This window comes from Gouania willdenowi, chromosome 1, assembly GCF_900634775.1.
Source record: "Gouania willdenowi chromosome 1, fGouWil2.1, whole genome shotgun sequence".
NCBI classification, from domain to species: domain Eukaryota; kingdom Metazoa; phylum Chordata; class Actinopteri; order Blenniiformes; family Gobiesocidae; genus Gouania; species Gouania willdenowi.
This window is the reverse complement of record NC_041044.1, coordinates 27351326-27377472: the sequence shown is the minus strand read 5'-3', so window position 1 is coordinate 27377472 and position 26147 is coordinate 27351326. Positions and strand designations below refer to the sequence as shown.

Genomic DNA, 26147 nt, shown 5'->3' with positions numbered 1-26147 from the left:
ATGGATTTTTCACCAAAAAAATGGAAAATGTACCTGATTTATGTAGCTCTTTATCCCTACACTGAGGTAGTCCCAAAGTGCTTTACATATCAGCTCATTCAACCATTCACACACCAATGGGACAAAGCTGCCATGCAAGGTCAACCACTGGGAGCATCTTAGGACACAGTGTCTTGCCCAAGGACACGTCGATACATAGTCAGGTACTGGGATCGAACCCCCAACCTCTCGATCAGAGCACGACCCTGCCACCTGATCCACGGCAGCCCTACATACCACAGCTTTAACAGCTATCCAGGAACAGCAGATGAAAAACAGTAAATACAGGCTAACTCTTGGTACATTTACTGTAATGTGTATGAATGTACATATTGTCCCTGTCAAATAAACAAAACAAGTTCTGTATCTCTTTTTATGATTTCTCTAAATGACTTCCATGGTTTGTTCATTTCATTTTTAATAAAGTGTTTCATGATAATTAAAAAATAATAATAATTCAAATTTATTTTAAAGAGAAAAAATATAAAGCACCCCTCTTCTATGAAGATATGGGGGAACCTTGCCTCGCTTTAGCGACAACGTCACGATGTTTACGGGATGTGATTGGATGTGAATGAAAGGGGAAACCCCGCTCCTACCCTGCTTTTACATTTACTACAACCTGGCTGTCTACCCTCTTTATAAAACTGGATATATGTTAAAGCCAATCTGCCTACATGTACATGTGTGAAATAAAATTGGTGGTAAATACTTTACTGAGTTTCACTATGTGTTTTTTTCTTCTTCTTCTTCTTCTCATTGAGCTGTGCTCGTGTCCAAGATTTTTGCCTTGATTTTGTTCATTTACACGCAGAGGTTCAATATGTACCTCAGTCATTTTAACACCGGCAGCAGGGAGACTCTGTTAACCCCCCAAAATAACAATTAAACCATTAAAACGCGCTGTCGTTTCCTCTTTGTGGAGCTCGGGGTGATTCCCTTGCTCCTGCTGCTCGTGCACTGTACTGTACTTGCTAAAGAATGCGTCCTACTGTCTCCAATGCGCATGACTGTACGTCGTAATATGAAGTAGGCCTCCTGTTTTTCAGCGCTGGCCCCCGCCGCCTCGTTGCAGCGCTGAAGTGAGCAAAACACAGAGATTGGTGTCGAGTCGACCATTAAAAAAAAAAAAAAAAAAAAAAGGTAAGGCTCGGTTTTTTTTTAATGCATCGGTGAGAGAGAAAGAGAGAGAGAGAGAGCGACTGCAGTGGCTTCGTGGAGCCAGGATTATTGGAGTGCAGGGCAGGCTTTGGGACTGTTTCCGCACGCTTGAGGGAGAGCAAGGCCCAGTGACCCACATTCAGAGCAGCCAGTGTCTGTGTATACGAGTGGGCGAGCGTGTGCGCGTCCCTTTGCCCGTGTGTGTGTACGTGTGTGTGCGCCCGCTGCACCGTGTGTACATACATGAATCTGCCGCGAAAATGCCCCCATGGCCGCTGCTTCGGAGTTTATTTTCGGACATTTTGTGGGCTCCCGGGAGGACCTTGCCCTAATCGGCTGCTCGGGTTGTTTGCGGTGGTTGAGCACTGACGGTAACATTTGTACATTATATTGTCTTCAATGTCAGTTGTTGCGTGACAGCTTCGGACCCACCACCAGCTCGCCATGGCTAGGACTCCACTGTAATTGCTCCGTAGTGTTTTTCACAAATAATGAAATACTACTTGACATGTCACCGTAAATGTCTGTCGGTGTTTTTCTGAGAGTAGCTGGATGCGACGATGCCAGTAAGAGCTTTAAATCTCTGGAGTTTAATGAGCAGTGTTAAGCTAGTAGCCGGTTAGCTTAGCAACATGGGTTGTATAACTGTAACTATCACCTGTGGCATTATAAATGTAATGTATACGTTGACGAGCAGCTTGAATGGACCGTTAACAGCCTGCGGCGCATGCACAGCCTTCATTCGGCCATGTTGGCTGAAATGTGGAGGTTATTCATTGTCAGTCAGTGGTGACTAACTTACGGCCCGTGGGCCAATTCTGGCCCGTCAAAGGGCTGAGTTTGGTCCAACTACTAAGACAGTGTGTGTAACTCTACTGGGCAACTCTATCACCGCGAGGGCCACAAAAATGTGATTATATCTGATCCAAGGGCCACAATCTCAATATTTGTCATTATTTAGAGTAAGAAAGTGTCAAGAGGTATGTTAAACATAGCAATAGCCCCTGGGACTATAGATAAATTTCCGAAGCTTTTCTACAAATGTACCTGCGTTTATCACTGTGCCAGGATAGTACTGGTCTAAGACGCCGCACTCACAGCTAACGTGGGTTACGCTAATGTGGGATCGAATTACACATTTGACAATTTTTTCATTTTAACATTTTTAACAAGGCGAATTCCACCTTTAAGAAATACATTTCTGACAAAAATAAACATTTTAGGGTTAGGGATAGTTACAGTTAGGGTTAGGGCTAAAATAAAATGAACTTTAAGTCACGTGGTGCACTTATCATGTGACCTAAACTGGCCAATAAGGAGCGAAGTGTATTCATAGAGTGGCAGTCTATGGATACGTTTAAAGTACCCGTAGCCACGGCCTTAGAATAATGACAAATGATAGTATTAACACAAAATGGAAAAATGGTTTTGTCTTTGTGGTTTTAATGTTTTGTCAGTTTTTAGTCATTTTGTGTGTTTTCGGGGTCATTACGTATGTGTTTTTGTAATTTTTTGGTGTTCTTTTTTTAAGTTTGTGTATTTTTCTATCATTTTCTGCATTTAGGTTTTCGGTTTGTGCTGTTTTGAGCTCATTTTTTTGTATTTTTGTGGTTGTTTTCTATATTTTCCTGTCATTTTGTGCATTTTAGGGGTCATTATGTGCGTTTTTGTTATTTATTTGTGTTCTTGTTTTAATTTTATGGGTTTTTCTGTTATTTTCCGCGTTACTCTTGTGGATTAGCGCGTTTTGTCGTTGCTTTTTATACGTTCCTGTCATTTTTTAAACAGTTTGTGTGTTTTTTGAGCTCTTCTGTTGCATTTTGTGGGTTTTTGTAGTCATTGTTAGGGGTGTCCCAATCCGATATTGATATCGGTCCGATATCAGCCAGAAAACGAATATCGTATTTCATCGGACTGCATCTAAAATCACTGATATAAGCGCTTCGATAAAATTTTCCGCTCCAGCACTTCTATCCATAGGTGACTGTGGTTCACACTCCAACAAAGTAACCTATTGTTGCTGACTATTGTTCTCTGTTTGAGTAACATGACTTGATCAAGCCTTTTCTAACATTTCACACTACAAAATAAGTAATAAAAGTATGTATGATTCATGCTGATATCGTATCGGATCAATAATGGTATCGGCCGATAAGCAAGGCTGCAATATCGGTATTATATTGGAAGTTAAAAACTTGTATCGGGACATCCCTAATCATTGTGTTTGTTTATGTGGTTGTTGTTAGGGCTGTCCCGATCCAGTATTGATATCGGATATCAGCCAGAAAACGAATATCGGATTTTACCGGACTGCATCTAAAATCTCCGATATAAGCGTTCCGATAACTTTTTGTTGTTTTTTGTCCCACGCCTTCAGTTGTTCCCACCACATACTGACAGTAAAAAATAACTTGAAGAACTTGAATTGTTGATTATTGTTCTCTGTTTGAGTAACATCACTTGATCAAGCCTTTTCTAACATTCTACACTACAAAATAAGTAATAAAAGTATGTATTATTTGTGCTGATCAGTGTTGGGAATGTTACCTTAAAAAAAGTAATTAGTTACAGTTCCTCACTACTTGTTCAAAAAAGTAACTGCGTTAGTAACTAAATTACTCTGTAATAAAAGTAACTCATTACCAAGGAAAGTAACTATTTGCGTTACTATTAAAAAAAAAAAAAAGTTGCTCTATGTCAAATAATTCACATTTTTTAGATGTGTGTGTCGTGAGGTGCTTCATTAATTTTGAGTTGCTTACAACGGATGTCGACATAATCTTCTCTCCTGGATATAATGTACACTTCACATGCACGTTCGCCTTTGACCATAATTTATATAAAGTAGTGTTTGTATCGTCACCTTAAAAATGTCAACTTGCTCCACTCTCACCATTTCTGCTGCTTCATCCAATCTGGTGTGTGTGTGTGTGCGGCGTGTGTGTGTGTGTGCGTTGTGTGCGCTGGCACGTCGCCTTAGCCAATCATAATCGCTCACCTTGTTTTTAAACCGCCTCCTCTTGCTGGCACATGTGTAAAAATGCTGGCTCTGATTGGCTACCATGAAACATTACGCCGCCTAAGCCAATCATAATCGCTCACCTTGTTTTTAACCCACCTCCTCACAACAGCTAATGACAGAAGCTGGGGATGCTTTCGGATAACATTTTATTCAATCAATGCATGTAATGCACCGCATTTAACGTTCAGTAACGATAACGGCGTTGTAATGACGTAAAAAGTAATTAGTTAGATTACCCCGTTACTGAAAAACAAATGCCGTTACATAACGCCGTTATTCCAAACACTGGTGCTGATATCGTATTGATATCGGTATCGACCGATACTCAAGGCTGCAATATCGGAAGTGAAAAAGTTGTATCGGGACATCCCTACGTGTTGTGTTTGAGTCATTTTGCGTATTTTGGCAATTATCTGTGTACTTTGTGCATTTTGCTGAGTTGTGTGTTTTGAGAGTTATGTTGTGTGTTGTGTTGGGCTTCCTATTCCTTCCAACGTCTTATATTATATTTTTTGGGGATTTGCTTTGGGGGCCGCAAAAAAATTGACTGGTGTAAGGTGTTACTTTATTAAAAGATTTAATACTTAATAGAGCCTGATTTTTAGACTCGATACCTTTATTGGGCATTTAAAAGGGCTTAAGACACCAGCTAATGTTTTTAACACCATCTTATACTATGAAAAAAATCATGCCAATAACAGACATCAGTCAATTGCTGCTATATGAAATAATAACATTGAATATAACCAGAATATATACTGCATATGAACTCACATTGTTTTAATAGCCAAAACATGAATCAAGACAAAGAAGCAAAACACTACGAACTTTAATTAGTAACATAAGGACTGTAAAACCACTGGTAAACAAGAAAAGGAAAACTTGTGCAAAATGTATTTTAGGAATACGTCTTCCAGTGTTGTAATTTTGTTATCAATACTGCCAATTTGAAAGTGACAGCATATTATCTGGGGAGGGAAAAATAATCAATGCATGTATGCATCATTCTGACATTATTGATTCACACATTTCCAATAATCCTTTATTTAAATGTTAGATTATACGAAATACAGTTAAATAAATATAGATAGATATTTTAAAAGTATTATGGTGCCACTGTTTATTTAGTTTAATAACCTACATGTAAGAAATGATTTAGAACAGCCATTTTACTGGAGTGTTTGTTTATTGTATTGTATATGTTGGCTAGGATGCCACTATGTTTAATGTAACAGTTTACAGATGTCTTTTGTTGGTTTAATGAAAAGTTTAAGAGGGAAATTTGTCTCCTGTGTCTAAATGCAAATGGTATGTTGTTAAAAACCTGAATTCATCAGCGGTCATGGTAAAGAAATGCTGTAATGTGCATTTGGATGCATCGATTCAAGATGAATCGCTGTCCCTATAATCATGATTGAATCGTGACGTGCCTAGAGACCCCCCCCCCCTCCCCCACCCCTAGTTATAATGCAGAAAGCACAACACAGAGCAACAGAATATCCTTGCAGCAAAAAAGTTAGTACATGAGTTAGAGGTTAGCAGGTTCATTACAATGCCAGTGCCAGTGGTTGCCATGGTAGCAGCTAAAGTGATTGTATTTCTCAGGAATGAATTGTTAAATAAAATGTGGTAACATCTCATATTTACGCTACAGGGCGCGATAATACTGCAATTTTTTTTTTTTGAAGAACTGCCAAATATGGCTAAACTTATGACCTACTTCCACTATTAAAAAGGAAGTTGTGATCAGCCTACATCTCCATCCATCGCTCTGTATCAATCCCAACAAAGGAGGGCTGCACGATTATGGCCAAAATGATAAGCATTATTATTTTGATCAATATTGTAACCACCATTATAATCACAATTATTTATCATGTTAGGGACAAATCTGTATTTCTTTTGCACTACTTTAAAAAAAACAAATATTTGAACAGCTACAGTGCAAAATGAAGTTTTAAATAAAAAATTATACCAAACAAAAAGAAATGAACCCAATAATTTAAAATGTTCCAAGGGTTAACTGAATAAATCCACTATTACAGAGTGTTGTCACAAAATGCAACTCATTGGAAACAATTACAGCTCACATCAATCCACCAATGACTCAAAGCTGCCGCTGACTAATGGTTGAGAAAGCCCACATTTTAGCTGTAAATATTCATGATGATCTGGTTAATTTAATTGTGGCAACTAAAATCGTGATTACGATTAAAAGTTGATGAATTGTGCAGCCCTAATCCAAAGGAGGCACTAGAACAAGGTTAATATTGTCAATTTTCTGACCCATTTGCTACATTTGTCAGGGTCACAGGGAGGTTAATATTGTTTGGGTGTTAAAAAAAAAAAAAATTGCTATCACGCGAGTAGATTTAAAATGAATATTGTTGCAGTATTAATGTCAAATATTATTGTATTTTGAAATGACTAATAAAAGGCATCCTTTATATCCTTTCAGATAATGTATTGTTTTTAAAACTTTCTGTTCTGTTGCATGACTACGGTAATGTTGTTAAAGCCTTTTATTTATAATAAAGTTCAAAAGATAATGTTTTGGCTTGACAAGATAACCCCCCCAAAAAATTATTATATGAATATCAATTGTTGCAGCTGCCCCACTTCCATTTCATGTATTTTTCTGCTGCTTTGTTTACATTACATGTTGGCCTTGTGAATTTACATGCATGGTCAACAGTGAACACAAGCCCAATAGCATGTTTGTGAATGAGTCTTGGTCTTTTGTGTTGCAGGTGAGGTGTGGCTCATACATGTGGATTTGTCAGTCTTTGAGAAGTCATGATCTGAAACGGCTTGTTTCGCCAACAAAACACTTTCCAGAAGGTAAAGGAAGAAACGCCTAAATACGATATTTCTAAATATCTTGAAATAAGAAGCTGTTTTTTTTTTTTTTTGATCAGTCAGTTTTCACAGACATTCATGTCATATAATTATTATATACAATTCAATTATATAAACCCAGGTACACAGCATGTCTCACTATGTGCCATACTGTAACTATGCTTTTATTTTCCTATTTTTTTAAGAAACCGGGTAACACTTTCCCAAAAAATGAAATAAAAATAAAACAGTATTTCTTAAAGGATGTATACAGACTAAATGTGAACAACCTTTTGTTCTTTGGTTATTCTGTTCCAAAACCAAATCAAAATAACAAATAAACGGTGTGATTATTTTGTTTTACCGACTTAAAACCGAAACAGAAATACAGAAACCACAAAATCCAGAAAAGCAGCGTTTTTTAGTTTTAAAATTAAAATATTAATGGCGAAATCTTGTTCCGTTTGTCAGATATTTGAATATTTACAGGGAAATTAGAGCAAGAGCTTAAGCACGTCTCATTCTGTCAGAGCAAACAGGACGTTCCAAATAAACTGGAGACAGACTAGCGACTGTAAGGCTGGTGTGAGAAACAATAGATGTTAGAAGTTTTACGATTTGACACTTTTGCAAAAACAATTACAGCTTTTTTGAGGGCATTGAAAATAAATATTTTACACTTTATAATACCACTAGCCGCTAACGGCAGCCGTCAACACACACAGAAGTTGATCACAAGAAACGAGGAGCACCAGTAGATTCATTACACCTCCTCTTGTTTTTTTAATCACATATCGTGTGTGCTTTTCGTAACATTCATTTTTTTTCCGATTTATTTATGTATTCACATTTCAATTCACCAGTTAATCAGTAATGTGACTTATGCACCGGCGTTGCTCTTTTTTTTCCAAGAGTAAAAGTCTCCACCCCCCCGTCTGTGGGTCCCCTCTGTGTGGTGAGATTAAAACATGAAGCTCTCGTCCTAGTTTCCCTTAAATATCCAAATATCACACAAACGGAGCAAAATTCAATTCTAAAACAGAAAAACGCTGCTTGTCTGGTTTTTGATGTTTTCTGTATTTCTGTTTTGGTTTTAAGTCAGTAAAACAAAATAATAATATTTGTTATTTTGATTTAGTTTTAAAGCACAATAATCAAAGAATGAAGGGTACACGGATTTACTCAATACCTCTTTGTTTTCTCATCTTTCTTGTTTTTATATACCAACCATTTCCCCCAGTTTTTAACAAAGCATTTTTCTTTCATCTTTAATTTAAAAGTAAGTCCTAAAATAGGAAGCGGTTTTTAAATACACTGTACTTGCTACACTAATGTACAGTAACTCACTGTCAGGCATGAGGTAATCATCCCTAAGAAATTATCATATTGAGATCATTTGAGCCTGTGTGTCAGGAGCTATATTGTGATGTCTGGAATACTATCAGAGCATCTCCAATGGGTGTGTAGTGTTACTGTACATTACACATACCATTTCAACGCATCGCCACATGGTTGTCAATAGTAACTGTTGTTACAAGACTTCATCATTATTTGATAGTGTGAATGTGTTTGGAAGTGATGTTATTTTTTTAAATTCTATTTCCTGCTGGCAGGTTTGGTTGACCACCACCATGACTTTCCCATAATCCAATGCCCTCTTGTGACCTCAATGACCTCATCAGCACCAATTTTGACCCTTAAAGTCACCTTTGACCCCCAAACCTTTTCCTCAACCCCTGCGAGGAGACTTTAGCCGAGCTTGTGCTTTGGCTGCAGTGGGGTGAGATTGTGAAATTTATGTTGTGATACTCTAAGCTTTTCAGTTTCTTTGTAAAGATTTATTTTTTTTATTTTTTATAATCAACTTGGGATTCTAAAACTTTATTGAATCAACTTTTTCATCTGTGCAATGATCTGATTGTTTATTTAAGTAGATAATGTCTTTTTTTTGTTTGTCTTGTTACATCAGTATACAAATGAATGTGAAACATGTTTGGGGTAATTTGTTGATCATCATTTTCCAATTTGTACTTCATTGCAGATGTTAACATAGTGCTTTCTGGCAATGCATAGCATGACTGGGTGTTGCTTCTTTCACTTCCTGAGTTGGAGCATACTGTATATTCTGACTCCTCTCATACAGTTCTTGCGTCTCTTCAGGTGGTCTTCCAAATGCCGACCTCACGCCTAAAGAACAAATCACTGCAGCCACAGCCCTGATCCGCAGCCAGCATGACATCAAGCATAGGGTATGTTTAACTACTGAGCCCTAAACACTTTAACATTCATTGCATACTACTTGCATTAGACACTCACGGACACTTGCAAACCGTCTTGGCAGAGCTGTGGTTTAACATGGAATTTATAAATGAGTATAATATATTTCCTTTTTTTTTTATAAACTACTTTTAAAGGGAAGTATTCTTTGACATTTTTTTTCTTAATTTTAAAACTGGGAAATAGTCCTTAATATGCATTTATTGCAAAAGATGTCTGAAAGGAAATGCAATATCTATTAAATATCAATTTCTTTGCAGATGGAATAAATACTGAAGTCTCCTGTGTATTTCTACATCTATATGTATTTATTAGACATACTTTTTGGATGAAAACTACATTGACTTATTTATTTATTGGTTTATTTAACAGGGACTGTGTACATTAATATCCATACAGAAAATGTACCAGATTTATACAGAAGGCTATTTAATAATCTGTAGTCCCTGGAATGTTCAAATGTCAGCCTAAAAGAATACAAATTACAGGAAGTATATAATGAAATATACAGTAAAAATGTAACTACATAATAACATCATACTGCCATTTACATATTAAAAAAAGTATTTGACAAGAGACAATCATCAGTTATTAAAACATACAAGTTCATAAAATAATAAAACATTAAAAAAGTCACCAAGAGGCACACGCATTCGGGAGTTAAAGTTTTATAATCAACATATCCGCATGTTATAGTTGTAATAATTGTATAAGGGCTTTATCACTAGTATGTTTAGAGCATCTAAACAATCATCTAACAGGGACGATGGGGCTTATTTTATGAACATTTTGTGAGAAAAATATCCCAAGGCTCAGAAGGCCCAGTCATTTTTTTTTGTTACTTATTAAAAGCAAAAGTTATCAGGCTGAATTGAATGCAAGCGCTCATCCTGTTTCACAAATGTGATTAACCATCTTGGCAAACAGGCATCTTTCCCTTTTTATTCGTCTCTCCCTCCGTTCCCCTGAGGAGAATCCTCTCATTAGCCAAGCTAGTCGTTACCGATGCACGTCTGCTTTCCAACGACTAAAAAAAGCACCAACGCTAAAATGAGTTACTTTGAATGTTTTTCTTGCCTTTAGGGATGATTGTAGCATCTTTGATGGGTTGATGGAAGAAGATGAAAAGGACAAAGCAAAACGGTATGCCTGATATAAAGACAGTACTAAAAAGATAAACATTTAATGATGAGTAATTTTAGCTCTTCAGAGTGGGAACAAAAAGAAAAGTTTGTCACACACCATTTTAAAATGTGCACTTTGGATCTGTTCTGTATCTCAGCGTGTCCCGTAACAAGTCTGAGAAGAAACGGAGGGACCAGTTCAATGTCCTCATCAAAGAACTTGGCACAATGTTGCCTGGCAACACCAGGAAGATGGACAAGTCTACCATCCTCCAGAAAAGCATCGACTTCCTGTGTAAACACAAAGGTCAGGGCTCTTCACTGTCCTTACACTGTGTCATTTTTATTTAAAACTTTACCTTACCTGGATTCATGTTTTCACTTTACTGTGGTTTTGCACTCTGAGGATTTTTAATTGACTTGATTTGTGCTACTTCTGTGGTATTTGTCACTAAAAGGTGACTTCTTGTAAATTAAAAGTACTTAAAGGTGCAGTCCGTAACTTTCAGATCCCTCCCTCCCCCTCCCTCCTCGCTGCTCTCTTGCCCTGCCTACAAAGTCCCAAGCTAACATTAGCAACATCACAGTAATATAACATGCACTGTTAAAAGCATATATAATGTGCACACACCAATCTATCAGAACCAGCACAGTGTCACTCACAGCAGCCCACATGGAGGCTGCAGTGATGGCAGGGCACAAAAGGTGAAGAGTGAGTTCTAGTGTAACAATTACAAATCAAACATAATGTAAACCAAGCAGCAATAATTACCTTTCAAGCAGAAAAGTCCCCAATTCCATCTTCTACTCCTCCAGACCATACACTAAAAAAAGACGACACTTTGGGGACTACCTTGCTATGAGCATTGCTGTGTTTTGGCTGGAAAGGGGCGGGTACTGTGAGCAACAGATGTTAGACAGTCCATCAAACACAATACTGGCTCTGATTGGTTCCTTTTGCTCGGTCACGGTGCATTCTGGCAATCTGCCAAAGGCAGCGGGAGCAGCAGGGGGGACTCAATAAGCCTGTTTTTTTCACACAAACTACTAATTTCATGTAAAGCTGTCCTTACATAGTGACAGCTTTAGTAAATATGACAAAAAGTCACTCTTATAAGAGTTACGGACTGCACCTTTAAGTTCATCTTTCAATTTTGTTTGTTTTTATTTCATTACATTTTCCCCCCAAAATTTTGTCTTTAATTTTAATTTTTCATTTTCAACAGAAATTGCAGCCCAGTCAGAGTCAAGTGAGATCAGGCAGGACTGGAAGCCCCCTTTTCTTAGTAATGAGGAGTTCACTCAGCTAATGCTGGAGGTCAGTGGTTTTACATTAAATCCTGCAATCTCGTAAGAAAAGGAAATATTTAAAATATTAAAAAACTTTTTATTTTTTATCAGGCTTTGGATGGATTCTTTATAGCAATAATGACCGATGGGAACATCCTCTACGTCTCAGAGAGTGTCACCTCACTATTAGAGCACTTACCGGTTAGTAATAATGTTACTATTTTAGTCATGCTACATGGGGAACAGGTTTTAGCAGGTTTTGCTTGTGTGCTTAAGGCCAAACATTTGTGATCCAAAGATCATGCCTTTCGCCCACAATATGTTTTCTTGTTTTGTTATATATATATTTTTTTTGCACTAATAAACTTGTGTTCATTTTTCCAGGCGGACTTGGTGGACCAGAACATGTTAAATTTTTTGCCTGTTGGAGAACACTCTGACGTGTACAAGGCTCTGTCCACACATCCCACTGACCCAGAAAGCCTCAACACAGATTACCTGAAGAGTCAGTCACACTCATTTTGCACCTCACCCTTTTATCTTTTTCTTTCAAAAATACTCCATCCTCTCTTATATTGATATTACACATTTGTTTTCAATAATTGTAGAATATATTTTGTCCACCACACCAAACTCTTTTTTTTCTGGAGTTTTCTTCACAGGGGCTATACACTCTAAATTGTTATTTTTGCTTTCTGTTGTGGCTCGTTCTTTAAAATTACTTAATCATTTTTGCTGTGTTAAATTCCGTAAGAGGACTGTTGTTTTGATTGGTTTTGTACAAAATAAAACAGAAATCAAAGAAAACAATTTCAAAGTGAAATGGAGATGAATTTTTCTTTCCTCTGTCTGGAATAGTTTAGTACAAATGTATCAATGCAGTGTAGAACACACACTCAACACAAATAGTTGATTGTATAATGCTTTGCTATGCATCGTCTGTGTTATTTATTGAAAAAAATGTTTTCTTATACATATGTTTTTCATCCTCAGCTAAGAATCATTTGGAGTTCTGCTGTCACATGCTGAGAGGTGCCATTGATCCCAAAGAGCCTCCAGTCTACGAATATGTAAAGTTTATTGGCAACTTCAAGTCCCTCAATAACGGTAAGTCACTAATCATCTCAGTCGTACTTCAGCTATGTATTACTTATCTTAATTGTAAAATACACGTAAATAGCATGGCGACATTCACCTAAAAAATGTATGCATCAGTTCAGAGACCTGGTCTGTGAATTAGTCTGGAGCTCTAACATTAATGATCTGATTTATTGTTTTAATAATGATTATTGTTCTCTCCCTTCCCCTGGTTTTGGCTGGTCACTACCTGTTTAACAACGATTTACATTTAAGTAACACACTGAAGTCTTGTTATCTTTTGCACAGTTCCCAATGTGGCAAGAAATGGTCTAGCAGGAGTGTTACAACGGTCCCTTCAGCCTGCCTTTGATGACCAAGTGTGCTTCGTTGCCACCGTCCGGCTTGCCAAACCTCAGTTTATTAAGGTATCCTCCAGATAGCTTGTTGTTTATTTTAGTTTTGAATCATTTCATGTTGTGTTATGAATTGTATCTTGATTAAATTTCCTTAACCACTGTTTTTTTTTTTTGATTATAGGAAATGTGCACAGTGGAAGAGCCCAATGAAGAGTTTACTTCCAGGCACAGTCTAGAATGGAAATTCCTTTTTTTGGACCATAGGTTAAACACGCAAACACATGTTGATTTGTGCCCTCTCATGCTTCTGTCAATGGGAGCATTCAGAGCTGGTGCTAAAAATGTTAGATTACATTTAGCATCACATTAGCAGCAGATTGACTGTTTTTTTTTGTTTGTTTGTTTGTATTTTTTTTTTACATTTCTAGAGCACCGCCAATCATAGGCTACTTGCCTTTTGAAGTTTTGGGAACATCAGGGTATGATTATTACCACGTGGATGACCTGGAGACACTAGCGAAATGTCATGAACACTGTGAGTTCCAATGCATATACACTCTAGACAAATGCTTTTAGAAACCGTTTCTCTGAGTGGTTGTAACACGTTTGCTCTCTGGTATCTCTGTCTGTTTTAGTGATGCAGTACGGTAAAGGGAAGTCATGTTATTATCGTTTTCTGACTAAAGGCCAACAGTGGATTTGGCTGCAGACCCAATACTACATCACCTACCATCAGTGGAACTCACGACCTGAGTTTATTGTCTGCACACACACAGTAGTCAGGTACAGCTCAATGTATTCTGCCTCTCCTTCGTAACTTTGCCTGTTTTACAAATGCTCCGTGTTTTTGAGTGTATGATGACAGAAAGCTTTAAAATCTTTTCCTAATTTTTAGCACAAGCTTTAATTTTCTCTTTGCACATTCTTTCTTTATAATTACTCAAAACTTTGTTTGATTGTATGACGCACAGCTATGCAGAGGTGAGGGCAGAGCAGCGCCGGGAGCTTGGCATCGAGGAATCTACTCCAGAAGCCACAGTGGACAAGGTGGGAAGGAATTTATATTTACAATTTCTGTCAGTACTAATATGGAAATCAGCTCTGCTTGTTTACAAAATCCTCCTGTCAAGTACAGGGTCTTAATTAAACAATTGTTTTTATTGTATTTATATTGTACTTAGTTCCTTCTTTCCAGGGAACATCCCTCCTTTCTCAGATTTTGATTTTGTAAATTGTTATTGACATAGTAATTTTTTTTTTAGAAATGAGTATGATTTTTTTTTTTTGCTTGCCAAGGTGAAATCTATATTTAGGTTTTAAAAAAAACTTTGTAAATTACTTTGAGAGTAATTCATTAGTTGATAGTTATAGAAAATGGGTGATTAAAACATGAATCGTAGTTGTCCTATTTTAAAAGACTCAAAGTAAGTAATTCTTATAGTAATATATTTATACTTCCACCCAAATCCTATCGTACACAAAAAGTATGTGTATGTAATAATATATGTAGTTGTTTTGTTTTTGTTCAGTTTTTTTCTGAGGGGCAGTCATCTGCATCAAATATTTTGTTTATTGCATTATTGTTTTTTTTAATTATTGCATTTGTTCAAAATAAAACAGAATATCAATAAATGCAACATGTATGTGATGATACATTAGCAATACTATATCAATATACAGTTTGAAACAATGTGTGTAAACAGTTTGTATACAGTGTGTTTGCCAATGTGGATTTTTTTGATGGATTGTTTGTGTTCATCAGCAAAGTCTTACTCTTTATTTTATATATTTCCATTTATGTTTGATTTTTGCAAATCTTTACTTTTTAGGGTCAGGACTCTGGTTCAGAGTCACAACTCAATACGTCCAGCCTGAAAGAGGCCCTGGAGCGATTTGACCGCAGTAGAACACCTTCCACCTCCTCGCGGAGTTCCCGCAAGTCTTCTTCCCATGTTTCCGACAACACTTGCACTTGTATGATCTACACAGATTTGAATGTGTTTTCTGCTCCAGCGTCTGTAAAGCCTCCTCATTAATGGTTCTGTGTTCACAGCAACAGCCTCTAAGCTTCACATGGACACGGCCACGCCTCCTCGCCAGTCTTTGCCCTCCACCATGGAGATGACATCACAGCGTCGCTCATCCATCAGCAGTCAGGTGAGACAGAGTTGCAAATATAGTTTTCTTCTGAAAGCAATCTTTTTCCTGTGGGTATTTAGGTGGAAATTCTACTTGAGTCACTCACAGGAAAGTTCAGGTGAATGAGTGAAAAGGCAAAGAAAAACAAGTTCAACCAGAAATTATTTTACAAGGTGCTGAAAAGACTTGAAAAGGAACTTGTGTTTGTTAAACTAAATCGTTTTTCTTCTACCTATTGAAAGTGCTGAGTTGTCCAAATCATTTTACATCTGTTTATAATGGTCTGTATCATTTTATAGAATGTGTGTATCAGTACACGCTTGTTTTGAAAGTACACATCAATGCAATTTTTCTTGTGACAAATGCATGTAATTATATATATATATACAATAACAGCACAAACATATTTATTAACACTGACAAACAAACAGCTAACTTATACACATTATAAGTGATTATAATTTTTTAAAAAATCATTCATTCAGTCGTTAAATTTATTTTTGTAAATTTGCAGTCAATGAGCTCTCAGACGACTGGGCAAAGTGTAACTCCAAGCATAATGGCTCAACAGCAGCAGCAACAACAACGGCAACAACAGCAGCAACAACAGCAGCAGCAGCAACAACAACAACAGCAGCAACAACAACAACAATCACAACAACTTCAGACAAATGTACAGGTGAGCCTGGTGATACTGTTTAACAAACTTGAGAAAACAACAACTAAAAGATTTATTTAATATTCACGTTGTTGATCATAAAGATAATACTAATTAAAAGAGAATCAGTAACAGAAAATATGCAATAATTCCTGTTTTTTTCACACTATGAGTGCATGTTGAACAATTTTGGATTCCTGAAAAAGAGCTAAAGCATACCATTTGTCAAATAAGACTGATGCACTGCTCTTTGCCCCCCACACCACCACACCAACACCAACACCAGCCCGTAATGGAGTTCTCGGCACAGGTGAATGCCATGCAGCACCTAAAGGAGCAGCTAGAGCAGAGGACCAGATTGATTCAGGACAACATCCAGCGGCAGCAGGATGAGCTTCGACACATACAAGAGCAGCTGCAGAGAGTCCAGGGACAGGGCATACAGGTACACGGTGTTCACACAGGTACACGGTTTTCACACAGGTACACGGTGTTCACACAGGTACACGGTGTTCACACAGGTACACGGTGTTCACACAGGTAGATGGTATTCATACAGGTACACGGTGTTTATTAGGCATGCAACAATTCTCAATAATATATTGAACCGTTCAGTATCGGCATCCACAGTTCTATACTGACTTGTAATCTGCGTTTTTTTTTACGTTTTCGCATATAGGCTCCGTGCATTGTATGTCTCTTTAAATTGGCTTTGCCTGCTTGCCTATGAGTCAGCGTGCAGGGATGAGGAAACCCCGCCACGTGAGCTAATAAACCAATCATATCGCACTAAAGTTTGGTGATGCTTAAGCAACATTATTTACTTTTAGCATACAGTCTTTAAAGTCAGTGGTGTGGGAACATTTTTCTCTTTTTTTTAATCTAATGACAAGGAAGAGAAAATGGTTATGGTGATATATACAAGTTATGGTGAACTACGGCCGGGCCCGCAGAACATCTCCGCGCCGAATAGCATGTACCACCGTCTAGAGAATTCAGTGAAATGACTTGGTTCCACCGAGTAAAACAAATGAAAATGTGCGACATAAAATTGTAATCTAGGTTGAATTGCCTTTGAAACGATATATTACACGACTTAAGTATGTTCCAATAAATTTAGAAATTACAGCAAAAGGGGGTGGGCCCCCGTCCCCTCCCAATTTTAATTTTAATTTTTTATTTTTTTCACTTGTCTGCACATGCTGCCAAAGGTCAACACTACAATAAGTGCAATCATTATGAGACAGCAATGCATTTTTTGTTATTGCAATGAAATAAATCAATTTATTTTATTGCTTAATTGTGACCATCACCAGCCCTCCCTAAGGAAGGGTATGAAACATTTTATTATAGGGAGGATATAAAAAGGGAGAGCAGTGTTACATCTAAGTGAGGGGGTGGTAGGGGCGGGGGGAGTGAGCAGGGAGGAGAGACTCGAGGCAGGAAATAGGGTGGGGAAGAATATTTTAAAGTGAGAGTGAGATGTGAAGTTGTAGTAGAACATATTGTGCTTATTATGTTGTGTAATCAAGCCAGTATAGTGACAAGTGTGAAGCTTAGATATAATGGTGGTGGCTGTGGACAGAGGGAAGGAGTGAGTGGTAGTACCTAAAGCAGGTATTTGGGATCAACGTGTCTAAGGTCAAGCCCAGTATGAGATTTATCCCACATCCCAAGGCGTGCCAGTGCATCGTAGACCAGTATATGTGCAAAAACCGCCACTGCAAAACCAGGAGCCGCCCCGGGCAGCCAGGCCAGCAGAAAGAGTGGGGGCCAAGGAGCCCCAGGCCACCCCCCTACGGCCGAGCAGCCCCCCAGATGCCCCCGAGATCCCAGGCCGAGAAGCAGCCACCGCCCCCCATATACACATCCGAGAAAGCCCCAAGGAGCTGAGCACCCAGCGCATCCCGCCACCAACCCCAACCCCCAACCCCAAGGCCCTCCCCCACCCATCCACACCCCCGCACCCAACCCCCCGAGGGGAGGGCCCAGAGAACCCCCCGCCTGAGACCCCAGCAGAGGAGCCAAGGCCCACGCTCAGCAGACGGCAGAGCCGTGCCGAATGGGCAGCCAGCGGGCGCCCGCCGGTGGGCTCAGAGCCAGCAGGGACCAGACCCCAGGCCAGAAGGACCCAGAACAGAAGCAGCTCCGGGAGCAGCCCCCCCAGGGATGACGGCCCCGCCCATAGCCGCCTAGGGCACCCTTTCAAAAAGTTCTATGAGAGGCTCTTGCCATCCGCTCATAGAATGTCCATGTCAAATTACAGCCCGATTCAAGAGCATCATTAACAGAGGAGTAGTAGTAGAGGAGTAACCATCGTATTATTTAGCTCGCAAATGAACGAGAAATCAGCTTTCTTTTTCTTTTTTTTGGGGCCCCTAGGGGCGTCCCTGGCTCCAAATCAAAAATAGGGCTCTGTGCGTCGATGCGTACACATCCATACATTATACCTACCAAATTTCAGCCCAATCCGTTCACGAATAACAGAGGAGTAGCTATTTTAACTAGTGTACCCAACGAGAAGAAGAACAAAGTGAGTGGCATTTTGAGACTGGTGTCACCTACTGAGTTTACCTCCGTACTAAGTTTATAACCCTAACATAATCCAATAAACAAATAAAACACGTGTCTGTTCACTTTGAAAACAAAAGTAAACAAAGATTAGTTAGATTTTTTAGCAACATTTTATTTTTTGGTAATGTGCATGTGCGCGCATGCGCATATACAATCTCAGTACGATGCGAACTGAGCACATGACACCGGTAACCCAGCCTAAAAACTGAGTGTCTGTAACACATTGTTTTACACGTGTCTCCTATTAAAAAGGAAACACTTCCAACATAACGGTCCCTCACCAGTGCCTTTGTTCAGACTCCACTTGTTCAGAGAAACACAAAAAATATCATAAGCAGTAGGTGTTTACCACCAGGGATTTACAGCCATTATTGGTGGTTGGAGATTTGGGCTACGTCATCTTTTTTTACACTGCATCCATGTTACAAAATAAATGACCACTTTAATTTTACTGAAGGTGAAGGTTTATTTAGGTTTAGGTTTGGGCTCTGTCTGTCCGAGTTAAAGTGGACAGCTTTTCTCAGAAACTGTTTTACATAGGATAATTAAATTTGGTGTGTGGCTTCAGGGTATCAATACCTTGATGGAGTTTGAAAATGAGAAGCGTGCAAATATTTTTTCCGGAGTTTTTGCCCTTGTTCTGTTTTTTTTTGGCGGGGGATGTTGATGACTGTTTTTTTGTTTTGTTTAGTATTTATTTTATTTTTGAATGAGGCTGCCAGGACACTTGTCCTTTGGAAGTGTTATTTTATTTTATATGTATTTTACACATTTTTGTTTACTTTATATCACACAAGATACGATAAACAGGAATGTGTATGAATTTTGTTTTGCTTCAAAGTAAAATAAAACGGTTTAAAATTAAAAACACGATCTTTCTTAATTCCTTGCGGTTCTTTAAAATGTACTTAAAATACTTAACACTGGAAACGCTTTACCGGACTGGGCCATTAGAACCAAACCGAACCATGAACTGTGACCAAAAAATGAGTTACGTATTGAACCGTGTGCTGACTGTATTGTTGCATCCCTAGTTTTCATACAGAGACGGTATTACCATAGTTCTTCAATACCCTTTACCATTTCAAAATTAGTTTGTCTTTACTTTAGTTAAAAAAGTTTGAATGAATGAAATCAGATGAAGTGAAATAGGGATTTAAAAACAATTATAGTTTGTTTTGCCTGAATGAAAACATTATACATAATCCCAACGAGATTTATTTTGTCTTCTTTAACAGTATGTTAAATTGGGGTTTTGTTTATTCAGTCATAGGTTTTTCAGGAAATTTTTATCTCCTGACATATTTCGACTGTAAACTTCCAGTCTTTGTCAGGGGAGTTCTGCTGATCGCCTTTGATGGCTCCTTTGAAGTTTCTCTTGACTTCCATGTAATACAGGTACAAAAAAATTCAGTGTCTCGGAAAATTTGAATATTACATACATTACATTTCTATGCACTCAATACTTGATTGGGCTCTTTTTGCATGAATTACTGCATCAATGCAGTGTGGCATGGAGGTCATCAACCTGTGCCGCTGCTCAGGCGTAGTGGAACCCCACATGTTGCTTTGATAGCAACCATAAGGTCATCTGCATTGTTGGAAGGTGAGAGACACCAAACCTTCTTGTCAATACCTCATAGTGTCTCTATGGGATTCAGGTCAGGCCAGTTTGTTAGCCAATCAAGCACAGTAACACCATGGTCATTGAACCAGCTTTTGGTACCTTTGGCAGTGTGGGTAGGTGCTAAGTCCTGCTGGAAACTTCACACTGAACTTCAAGCAACGTGGATTCTGAAAGTAAATTTTGCATATCATTTGGAAATCAAGGTCCCAGAGTCTGGAGGAAGAGTGGAGAGGCTCATAATCCACATTGCTTGAAGTCCAGTGTGAAGTATCCGCAGTCTGTGATGATTTGGGCTGCAATGAAGGTACCAAAAGCTGGTTCAATGACCATGGTGTTACTGTGCTTGATTGGCCATCGAACTGGCCTGACCTGAACAAGAGGAAGGTGAGAGCCACCAGAAACAACAATGCAGATGATGTGAAGGCTGCTATCAAAGCAACCTGGGCTTCCATTACACTTGAGCAGTGGCACAGGTTGATCGCCTCCATGCCACGTTGCATCAATGCAGTCATTCATGCAAAAGGAGGCCCAACCAAATATTGAGTGCATAGAAATTAACATAATTTTCAGAAGCCTTAGATTTTTGTTTAAAATATCCTTTTTTATTGATCTTATGTCATTTTCTATTTTTTCTGAGACACTGAATTTTGGGTTTTCATTATCTGTAAGCCATAATCATCAAAGTTTCAAGAAATAAAGGCTTGAAATATTTCACTCTGTGTGTCGTGAGCCTACATCATATATGGGTTTGAGTTTCTGAAATGAGTGACAAAAAATATTAAACTTTTTCATGATATTCTAATTTTTTTAGATGTACCTGTAGTTCTGGCAAGATTAATTTTGTCAGTTATTGTCTGAATAAAGGAAACCCCAATATAACATACTGTTCAAAAAGAAGACAAAATTAATCTCTGTAACTATGTAGAATGTTTTTATTCAGGCAAAACTAACTATAATTATTTGTTGTATGATTTTTAAATTTCCATTTCACTTCATGCATGTTTAAAAACAATTCTGTATTCTCTATTTTTATTTCACCAACAGTCACAGGATGGGTTTTCCTTTACAAGTTTTCTTCAGCTGTTGAACGTATTCTGCTTAACCTCAAGCTCTGTTATTGGGATGTAACAGCAGTAATAAACTTTTGTTAACATGAGTTAATTTTTTATGAATATGTTTATAAACTCAAATCAAGTGGACTAGATTTAAATGTCTAGAGTCAATGTTGTGTACTTAGTGCTTTGACGTCTCTATCCAAACAGATGTTGCTGCAGCAGCAGAGTGGAGCAATAAATATGCAGCTCCCTCATGTTGGGACCGTCCAGCAAGCGGCTCCTTTGACTGGTCAGGTCCAGCAGACAACCCTGAACCCTGTCCACTCATCAACTCCTCAGCTCACTATTCAGCAGCAGCCCACTGCCCCTCAGCAGAGTTTACAGCAGCAGGCCAACACGCTCTCACAGGTGGGACACACATACTTCATGATCACTATGGTTTGGATTATGTTTTTAATAGCACCCAGAATACTTTGCATGAGAGATCTTAAATCCAAGAGTAATATGAATTGGATGCTTGTCAGAGAAAACTAAGCTCAAAGCTAAGTGGATGACTTCTCAGAAACAAAGATGCACTGTGGAAATGTGAGGCTAGAGTCTGTAGCTCACTCAGATAACAGGCAGACCTGCAGGGTAGATTGTAATCAGCATCATCACTTGAACCATTCTGTTTTAATCTTGGTCAGCTTTTTACGCCACATTCTTTCAAAGTATGAATATCAAGCCATTTAACAAGACACACTCGTTTAAATTCGTTTAAGAAATTCAGTAAACCCAGTAAAGAGCAATCAGACAGACAAATCTTTATCCTCAAATTAAAGTGTTTAAAGTTTAATCAAGCTCATGACTCTGATTTATATTTTAATTCAATATATTGTTCTGACATTTAATAAAGGATTTTCTTTGTTGTGAAATGTTTTAACGTCATCCTCCTCACACATTTTGTAGTCCCAGCGTCAACCTCAGCAACCTGCCCAGGCTCAGCCTCAGAACCAGGGCTCTGTATCTGCTCCCCTGTACAACACCATGATGATCTCCCAGCCAGGGCAGCCAAATGTGCTCCAGATCAGCTCCAGCCTGCCCCAGAACAACACGCAGCAGGGCACCGCCGTCGCCACCTTTACACAAGACAGACAGATTCGGTAAGAAAATGGCCATTCTTCTTTATTTCTGGTGAAACAGTTAAAATGAAATGATTAAGATGAGCTTAAAGATGTTTTTTGTCTAAAATCAAGTGGTTACAGACGATAAAAAGGGAGCATGTCCATTATTGGGAAGTGATGAGCCCTCACTGCTAAGAGGCTAGGCTTCATTTAACATGTAATTCACAAATCCCTGGGTTTTCTCTTTCTTTTCTCCAACTGTGAAACATATTATAGGTTCTCTTTCGTGGTCATCTCATATTCTGCTGGCCCTCTCTTTTGTAAACAGGAAATCTTTTGGTAGATTTCAAATATGACTCGTGTGACACTGTCTTTTTTTGTTTTGTTTTTTTCCGTATTTTTCAGATTCCCAGCAGGACAGCAGCTAGTTACAAAACTAGTGACGGCACCGATGCATGCATGTGGTGCCGTCATGGTGCCCACGTCTATGTTCATGGGGCAAGTGGTCACAACGTACAACCCTTTTGGTGGCCAACAGGTAAACACACATCATCCAAAAGTAAATGGTTTTCTTTTTCTGTCAGTTCTATTTTTCATCCATCTCCATTTGTTCTAAGAACTCCAAAAACATAGTATTTGAGGTTTATTTTCCTAAACTTGCCTGTTTTCCAGAGTTTTAGCCTCTGAAAAGTCACTTTCTGACCAACTCTACACAAACAGGCTGATTTGCGGCCTAGTTATGCATATTTATGAGTGGGCGTGTCTACAGACGGGATACTGACTTCCTCCTCCCCGCACGGTGACGTAGAGCCAGAGGACGGCCCACCCTCCTCTGATTCACTCCAGAGCTGAGCTCATGCTGCTTTATAAACACGAGACAGAGTGTGAGGGCGGGGTGTTCCCGGTACATACATAGACTAGAAAATACATACATAGCACTGCGCGAAGGATGCTGAAATGATCACCTTTGTGGGCGTGTCTGTTTACATGTCAATCACAGCAGAGAGCTTCCTGGAGGCGCGGCTTCTCCAGCTCAGTGCCGCGTCAAATTTGTCATCAAAGTGGGAACGCGTCATCAAGTTGGAGTGAGGTGTTTGGGCTCACCCTGTAGTAAGAAAGGAGCAAATCACCCTCTAACTAATGATTGAGGGAATCAATGAAAAAACACTTTGGGCATGTGTATGAAGCTTAAATAGCAGTTTATGATGTTTGAAGAACAGAAAGGTTTATTTAGCTTAACATGGGCTCTTTAAAATACAATGTATGCATCAGTTTTAGTTCTGTGATCACATTGTCTTTATTTAGTTCTAATAGAAGGAAATGAAATGCAAACGTCCATAGCAGACCTACCAGAGTACCTTTACTCCAGATCAGTGGTCACCAACATGGTGTCCACGGGCACCAGGTAGTCCGCGTGGACCATGTGAGGTGCCCTCAGGCCTGTTGTGGAGCTCCCGTCACCAATCAGCTTCATCTGAAATCTTGCCAGGCTTCAAACCCACACAGATAAATACAGATGTAGTCAGAGCCTTAGTAGAGTTACATACTGCTGCACTTTATGTTTTTGTATCAAATTAACCATCTTTGAATGTTTATTTCTCACTGGAGAAAGTAAAAAAAAAAGACATGAAATATTGTGTAAATGATCAAATAATGCGGTTGTAGATAACTCAGCACTTCTAAATACACTAATTCAACAAAACTCCACAAAATTTTGAGGATCGCTATTTTCCCACGCTTTTATCACGACTGCATTCATTTTAAATCTGAATTTGTTCAAAGGACTCCATTTTCTTAAAATTATTTCTCATAATTTCCCAAAATTGAATACAATTTGGTCACAAAATCAGTGAAATTGATTGAATTGATTAAATTTAAAAGATAAAATCCTGCAGGGACTAATATCTATCACTTATTGCTTGGATATTGTCAGCAGCTTACATTATGTATCATTTATATGTCAAAGTGCAAACTTGGGGACATTATTGTTGAAAATGCTCATTTACTCGCCTAAAATCTGCAGTCCACTTAAGATCAAACTACTTTATATTTGGCCCCTAAGATGAGTTTGACTCCCCTGTGATAAGATATGTTAAAAAACAAAACAAAATGGATTTTAATAAAAAAAAAATTACATAATGGTTAAATTGTACAACCATGTTACATGTTTTACCATTATTTAAAGTTGTTAGTGGCCCTGTAAAATAGGTACATGAAGATTTCCTGTGAAACAAAAGTAAAATAAAAACAATTGTATAAATTAGGAGAAATACATTATGAAACTTAAAGTGAAAACGTAAAAAAATAGTATTTAATAAGTGCTTTTTGAACTATTAGCACTTTGGACTATTCACTAGCTTTAAAGTAGCTCAGAGTTTCAGAAAGGTTGGTGACCCCTGTTCCAGATCATACAGATGTATAAAAATCTCCCAAGATTTTTCTAAATCACTAGATCATCATAAAGACAAAGCCTTTATGTGGAATGGTTAGCTGACATATTCCTCTGTCTCTTCAGCAGGGAGGGCAGACTCAGACTCTAACTTTGCAACCGGCCCAACCTCCTCAAGGCCAGCAAGATGGCCAAAACCAGACCGCTGTAGTGGCCCAGAGTGGACAGCAGGGGCAGCAGCCACAACAGCAATTCCTACAGGTACCAGCAGAGGGCAAATATCATATGTGGACCATGTTAAGAAACCTTTTATATTGTTTAAGTACATTAGGTTTTTTTGTTGGTTTAGTGTTTTTTTTTTTTTTTTAATTGCAAAGGGTGTAGGATTATATTATGGCCATTAAAAGCACTGTAGAAATAAAGGTATTTGTGTTGATATTGTGTTTTTTTTCTTCACAGGGCACTCGTCTTCTTCATAATAACCAGTCTACCCAGCTAATTCTGCAGGCAGCTTTCCCACTCCAACAACAGGGCACTTTCACCCAGGCGACTCATGCACAGCCGCAACAACAACAACAACAACAACAACAGCAACAGCAACAACAGCAGCAGCTCCTGCAAAGGCAGCCACAGCAACAACAACAACAACAACAACAGCAGCAGCAGCAGCAACAACAATCTCACCACCAGAGACATCAGCAGCAGCTGAAAACACAATCCCAAAAACAGCAAAAAGGCACTTCATCGCACCGGACTGACAGCGTGAACAGCCAGCCGCAGTAAAAGCCAAGCAGGAAGTGTGATGTGCGAGAACAGCGGTGGGAAAATGAAACTCTTAAGGAGAATGCAGCTGTTTTTTGGTTGCAAAGCTCTCACAAACTTTCTTTTCCTCAGAATTGTCTCCTTTGCTTTTTTCCATCTCTAAGAGCTGGCTGAAAGGAAAGAGGAAAGTTTGTGAGCACACACAAGGAGCTTGCCAAAGATTGTCACCATGGCAACAGGGTGGATTAAAAACCCACGTTCCGTCACCGAAGATGGAATTTTGAGGGAACACTAATCTCCATGGTAACGTAAAAAAAAAAAAAAAAAACCCTATCAACTCGGTATCGGTGAACTGTTTTTGAAGGCGTGTCAAAGTGAATTGACCTTGTACAGATTTGCTGTATGATATAGAAAAAAAACATGTAAATATCCGATATAGCCTAACAGAAATGTAGTATTTTATATGATTGCATGAAAAGAATAACTGTGTAAGTTTTATTAGTCGCTTTTAAAATCTGAATTTTTACTTTAAGCGATTTTTTGTCAAAGACGAAGCAATCTGTGCTCTCCCTCAGACCCCCCTCCAACAAACTCTCCCTGTTCTAAAAAAAAAAAAAAAAAGTCCAACAGAGGCTTTGAATTTATGTCACTGT

The 26147-nt window shown here is 38.5% G+C and overlaps 2 protein-coding genes across 5 annotated transcripts in view; one reads left to right on the top strand and one right to left on the bottom strand.

Moving 5' to 3' along the window:
- The window catches only part of exoc1l (exocyst complex component 1 like), a 6790-nt gene extending 4940 nt beyond the window's left edge, over positions 1-1850 (bottom strand). The window contains exon 1 of the mRNA XM_028458802.1: positions 1633-1850. The gene's annotated coding sequence lies outside the window, so the exon portion shown is untranslated. The remainder of the gene's footprint in view (positions 1-1632) is intronic.
- On the top strand, positions 1164-26147 carry clockb (clock circadian regulator b). Of its 4 annotated transcripts, XM_028458626.1 has the most exons (25): positions 1235-1571; positions 6973-7063; positions 8674-8840; positions 9221-9309; positions 10421-10480; positions 10620-10768; positions 11688-11779; positions 11863-11952; positions 12136-12256; positions 12745-12858; positions 13138-13256; positions 13369-13451; positions 13616-13722; positions 13823-13970; positions 14159-14234; positions 15017-15161; positions 15241-15344; positions 15841-16005; positions 16271-16429; positions 21448-21648; positions 22189-22382; positions 22749-22881; positions 24859-24993; positions 25192-25322; positions 25362-26147. In XM_028458626.1, exons 4-25 carry the CDS (start codon positions 9293-9295, stop codon positions 25513-25515), a joined length of 2697 nt encoding a protein of 898 aa, XP_028314427.1. In that variant the 5' UTR covers positions 1235-1571; positions 6973-7063; positions 8674-8840; positions 9221-9292; the 3' UTR covers positions 25516-26147. The 4 variants fall into 4 exon arrangements, with proteins under 4 accessions (XP_028314264.1, XP_028314427.1, XP_028314345.1 ...); XM_028458463.1 differs by lacking the exon at positions 1235-1571 and adding an exon at positions 1164-1182 and having other exon boundaries at positions 25192-26147; XM_028458544.1 differs by having other exon boundaries at positions 24862-24993; positions 25192-26147.